The following is a 6,000-nucleotide window of genomic DNA, read 5'->3' as shown; positions in this document are numbered from 1 at the left end:
TATTAAAGGGATAAACTTAATTGTTTTATATGACATAACACATCAATGATATGGTCATTTTTTGACATCTCATGCAAATACACACAGTATAGTAATATCCTTACACTTATAATGAGTGTCATTTTAAATTTACTAGAATTTGCATATAGAAAATTTTTCAAAACATAGAATGCAATTGCAGTGGTTAACCATCAAATAATTAGTCACATGCTCTATCAATGTCTCATGCATAAAATAAGTTACCTACTATTTTTAATGAAAATTAATATTCTATCAAAGAGGAATACAGTAACCGATTTCAATGAAAAATAATATTCAATCAAAGAGAAATACAGTAATTGATTTCTCCAGAATCACTATATGGATGAGGTCTTGCGAAATTCGCTACATGTGTCAAGTTTGATGATTGCTGAGTTTAAATTGACAGAAAATCAACTAGTGATACCCTATGTAACCAATAAAGTTAATTTATAATCTATATTTTATAAAGTCATTATATCCTAAAGTTTTATAACTATCTATTTTTCTTATTTTTTCCAAAATGCTAAGAGATCACGACTATCCTCAATCATATTATTCTGAGATTATTCAATAGAAATTATCAATCCCTACCTAGTAGAAATATAGTGGTCAATGACACAAATCAATATGCGAAACGCTGAAACGAATAAAAATTAATTTAAAGTAGTTCTGCAAGTAGTTGTATCTTAATGTGTTGTAATCAATTATTTTTCTTTAATTTTTAAAACGTTAAGGGATGATGAATTACATCAAATCAAGAAACGCTGTTTGTTATTGCAAATCTAACTGAATCTCATTAAAGAAATAACAAACTTTACAACCATATTATTCTACAAGATTGCATTCCAAATGGGCATTCTGTCAAACACGTGATGTGCATCTTCATATATTTACATCCAACATTCCAGGAGAGAAGTTGGTTCGTGAGAAAGAGTGACACTCATTTTAAAGACAAAATTGGATTTTGTATATTAAAATAGTATGCTAATCCAATATATATGATTTAATTGCCATCTTATGTATACTGTCATTGAAAAATGGGGTACTATTTAGGAGTACTATAATATTTAAGTATATTTTTATGAATTTCATTTTGAATCACACCTTTTGTAACAAATAATAATAGGGAATTTGTAAATTTTCCAGTTGTACATTTTAGCCACCATTATACCATCACATACATTGTTCATAAACACATTCCTTGTTCAGACAATAACATTAAATGCCTCACAAATGTGATGCTTTGTTACATTTCTTAAATGCTAAGGTCTTAGAATTACAAATGAATACTATATTTATTTAATAAGTCGCGACAACAATTTAGAATACTAGCATACAAACGAATATTAAATTATCATACGTTTGTTCAATTTTTTTCTAACAAAATAATTGACAAAGACTACCACTTCAGACTCAGATATCTCTCATATGCATCTAATAAAAGTGTATCGTTGTTATTGAGTTAGTTGCAATGTCTGAAAATAAACACACAAACCAAACCATATTAGAATACCAAATCCAACGGCAAGATCAAAAAACTCATGAAACAATGTCTCCTCTTTGTGAAAGATAAGGCAAGGTTGAGCATCCTCAATTTGCCGTCTAGGAAAGATGCCCAGCTCACCACAGCTGAATGAATGCACCTTCATATATTTCTAGTCACTAATGCCATATATACTTCTCAACCATGTTTTTAATTGTTTCTCCCGATACTATTGTCAAGAAACCATGAAAAGCCAAGCAACAAGCAAAGAAGTGGACTCTTACGAGAACTTTCTTTGCCAAGAATACATGCTTTTCAGTATTTAAAGTGCTTTGTAAAGTTGCTTTCTATTACTTGCTCACTCTACTTGTTTGCCAGATACTTCATGCTCATGGAGGAATATGGGTATTACAACTCACACTCAATTGACAACTTTGTTTCAAACTAGGCATACAAAATGTGGCAAATATATCTTTTCGGCCAAATCCCAACAACACAAACAGAAATAACAAAGGAATGCTATAGAACAAATGAAATCATGATTCCATGTATAGCCCTGCGGTCAATTTGAATATCGATAATGATTATTAAAATAATAATGCAGCCTGATCAGTCAATGCTTTGATTCAAAATTTCCTCACATCTCCAAATCTTCTAGTTCTGGCATGGGAAACCTTAAAACAGCTGCTATTCCAGATAGTTGAGCAAGCTCTGTCCAAAGAAAGATTTCAAACTGAAATAAGATTGAAACGGGCAGCATTTTGAGAGATGAAAGATAAAAAACAAATAAAAAGAAGTTAAAGTTAGGATCATACGTTCACCAGATACATGCATAGAAGAAAATATGTGTGCAGTGCCTCCTGTATTCTTGACTGACTCAATCAGTTCAACATATTTCCTCCTTGTAAGAATATCTGCATTTCTGTAATTAGAAGAATCAGAACAGTATCTCATCTTACCTATTCAATTCACTTAAATACACCTCAACAGAGGCATGTAAATCACTCGTGAGCTGTATTTTCATACAGATTTTATTTGTTTGGTTTCTTCATATTCAGATACTTCAGCCTTAAGCAGACCAAAAGATAAAAAAGAAAAAATAGGTTAAAGTACTAGACATACATTTGCAAAATGGAGTATGAACAGAGAGAAAAAAACACACTGTGAACACCAGCCATATTATCTTTAAAAGCAATAAAATACATCCACAACTAGGGTACCTGAAAAGTTCATCTGTGATGAGAAGTGTTTGAATGGCCAACTGCTCATTAGCTACCTCAACATGTTTAGGACCATAGCATGCACGAGTTGGATCCTGTCAAACAAGATACTACACAATAGACATGAATATGACGACCACAAACCATAACTAGCAGTATTGCATAGCAAATGCGCAGCGTCTAAATAATATTTCGAACAGTCTAGAGTAGATTAAGCAGGAGATCCTGTTTACTTGTAGAAACTCTGTATGTTGCATCTACATAGAAAACTCAAACAAATCTACATGGTTGCTTAGTGTATTCCAAGATTGAAGTTTGACCATATCATACCATATAAAATAAGTCACACAGAATTGTGCTATGTGGATGCAAGGTGTCCATACAACATATAGTTTGAATTTTACAGATTGTAGCTTCAAAAAGTTTCAGATGACAGTTTCTCATCTTTTTGGAAACTGGAAAGCAATCCAAGTTAATCCTAGTTAGTTGTTTCACCTCGACAAAATGGATTAGTTGACCCTTTAGTAAGCAGTGGAGTTTTGCTGAATGTTCATAGCAAAATATTTTGCTCAAAATAACACAGCGCAAAACACAAAATTAAGTTGTGCAAAATATTTTGATGCTCCTGTACCCTACTGCAAAACCTCTTATCTTCACAAATTTCACTTTCATAAAATGTCTAGTAATTCCTCACCACTACGATGGTTCACATGTATCACCAAAGGAAAACAGAACATGAAGTGGAATCACACAATAAACATATATAAACAAGAAAAAATAAAAAAACATTGAACAATATACCAAATTTAAGATAATCATCTTCTTTTACTACATCAAAAACAGATTGCCTGATAGAGCATCAGGCAGTCAGTTGAGATGCAATACAATTGCATGTCTAAGAACGTCATCTAATAAACTGTTGTAATGAGTATTTGGGTCATAGTCTCTTACCATAAAATTGCTGCATGTGGATCAACACCAACTATGATAAACCCACCAATATCTAACTGAGAAACTCAAGTGATTGATTTCACAATTTTATGAACAAAACACATTGTAGTGAGCAATCTCCCCCAGGTTGTTTATACCCTGAATATAAGAGGTAAAATGTGAATGGCCATATACTGTACCAAGTGAAATTCTGTACAATGTTTGGTCTTAGTTTTTGAACCTCTATTGCTATCCGCACATTTAGAGAACAACCTTCTCTACCAATCCAACTACAATTCAAAATTACTAGCCAACTACAGTTGGTTGCATCGTGTCCCTATTTTAGAAGTACAATAATTTGTCAGAAGACTCGTGGATAATTGCAGCAGGTTGAGTCGGCAGTTCACTGCTTAGTAGATTTGTAATTAGGTGAGCTTGTTGCTTACTGAATTTGCTACTTGGTGTTGCATCTAAGTCGACTTACCACTCAGTGGGTTCACAGTTTGATGAGCTTGCCGTTCAGTGCGTCTACAGTTCAAGTTGACTGGTAGTACAATGGACTCCTACATTTACGAAAAGCAACATTTCCTGCATCTAGACTGACTTCCTATTCCTTCCCAAAAATTTAAATTATGGGGCCACCTTTTCAATTTTCGAGGCAATTTCAACACTAGATTAGCAATTCTGGTTGAGCATTGGATTTTGTGTTGCTGAAGCTCATCCAAGCACAGTGCCAATATACATCACAAACTAGCCACCTCTATCTATTGCCACGTGACTTGTTAGTCTTGTAGCCTTGCTTTTCCACTGCCAACCAATTCCTTCATCTCTTGACTATTGCTTTCTCATCTACAAGTCTCCTGTCAATATATACTGCAGCATAACAAACTTTCCCAATTTCCTGAAGACATTATATTAATTCGTTGTGCTTCCAAGACAATTGCTTCCCTTAATTTTTACCCCATAATCCAGCAGCTCCTAATCTAAATACTTCCTCCCAAACATACTTAAGAGTCTAATCTTCAAAGCACATATTCCTCATATTAGGGGCCGATATGAAATACTCCATGTCTTAATCTTCACATGGGTGCATCTCAAACCACCCAAAACTGCTAACAAAACTTGAATTGTGTTTTGTAAGATTCCTGCTAACCAGTTCTAAACAATCTTAGTTCTCCAACTACAAATCTACTTACAAAGTATGGTCCTCGTTGAAGAACACTAGAATTTCTTCCACCTTAAGGTCAACATATTTACATGCTATCTCCTTTTATCACTACTGACACTACAACTGTGGCACAATCAAACTGCTGAACTGTTATGACGCTAGTAACAAAAACCTAGATTAGAGGTTCTAAGAGTTAAGTGTCAAACCAGGAGGTAACTCCTTGAAAATGAGATTATATTATTCATTTAGGTAGTTCATTATTATATACAAGAGGGACTGACTGTTTAGTTTCATCTACCGATGACTCTCCATTTCCTCTATTATTTATTTACACTAATTACAGTTGTTCACCCAATCCCTATGATTAGGTGTCAACATTCCCCCCCCCCCCTTAATTTGAAGGGATGTTGGTGATTCCAAGCATCGTTCTGAATCTTTCAAGCTTTTCTCTTCCAAGCGCTTTGGTGAAGATGTTTACAATTTGCTCATTAGTGGAACAATGGCGAAGATGGATTGTTTTGGCCTCAACATGATGTCAAATCAGATGATATTTTGTATTGATGTGCTTCGTTCGATCATGGAACTTTGGTTTCTTGGCCAACTTTAGTGCCGAGGTATTGTCAATCATGAGTAGAGTTGATTGTACTTGTTTTACCTGCAAATCTTCTAGAATTTTCCTGAGCCACACAATTTCTTTTGTTGCCTCAACTGCTGCCACATATTCTGCCTCTGTTGTGGAATCTGCTGGAACTGATTGTTTGCGTGATCTCCAGGAGACACTCCTAATCCAAGACTCATAGCATAACCCGAAGTAGATACCCCAGTTTCCTTGTCTCCATCGAAGTCTGAATCAGAGTATCCAATAACGCTGAAGTCGCCCACCTATGTATACTTGAGTCCAAAGCCTTGAGTTCCCTTCAAGTACTTTAGAACTCTTTTTGCAGTAGACCAATGTCCCTCACAAGGCTTTTGCATAAACCTGGAGAGGATTCCAACAACAAACGAAATGTCTGGTCTGGTAGTATTCAGGTAGTTGAGAGTCGAGACTTCCTACAAGCTGTCTATACTTTGTTGCATCCACAAATTCTTTTCCTTCAATGGATGTGAGCTTTAAGTTTTGTTCCATTGCAGTAGTCAGAGGATTGCATTCAGTCATGCCAAACCTGTTCAACAGATCT

The 6,000-nt window shown here is 34.7% G+C and overlaps 1 protein-coding gene across 2 annotated transcripts in view; it reads right to left on the bottom strand.

Moving 5' to 3' along the window:
* Positions 1–1,450: 1,450 nt before the first annotated feature.
* Positions 1,451–6,000, bottom strand: part of PEL1 (Eukaryotic release factor 1 (eRF1) family protein) — a 377,005-nt gene continuing 372,455 nt past the window's right edge. For both annotated transcript variants that reach the window (XM_089373739.1, XM_089373740.1), the window contains 3 exons: positions 2,725–2,819; positions 2,320–2,426; positions 1,451–2,215 (listed from right to left, as the gene is read on the bottom strand). In XM_089373739.1, the coding sequence (XP_089229865.1) occupies positions 2,142–2,215; positions 2,320–2,426; positions 2,725–2,819 (276 nt within the window). In that variant the 3' untranslated portion in view covers positions 1,451–2,141. The remainder of the gene's footprint in view (positions 2,216–2,319; positions 2,427–2,724; positions 2,820–6,000) is intronic.

Source organism: Pinus tabuliformis, chromosome 8 (assembly GCF_031772625.1).
Source record: "Pinus tabuliformis cultivar Carrire ecotype Pingquan chromosome 8, CPIR1, whole genome shotgun sequence".
NCBI classification, from domain to species: Eukaryota; Viridiplantae; Streptophyta; class Pinopsida; order Pinales; family Pinaceae; genus Pinus; species Pinus tabuliformis.
This window is presented reverse-complemented; position numbering and strand designations above follow the sequence as displayed.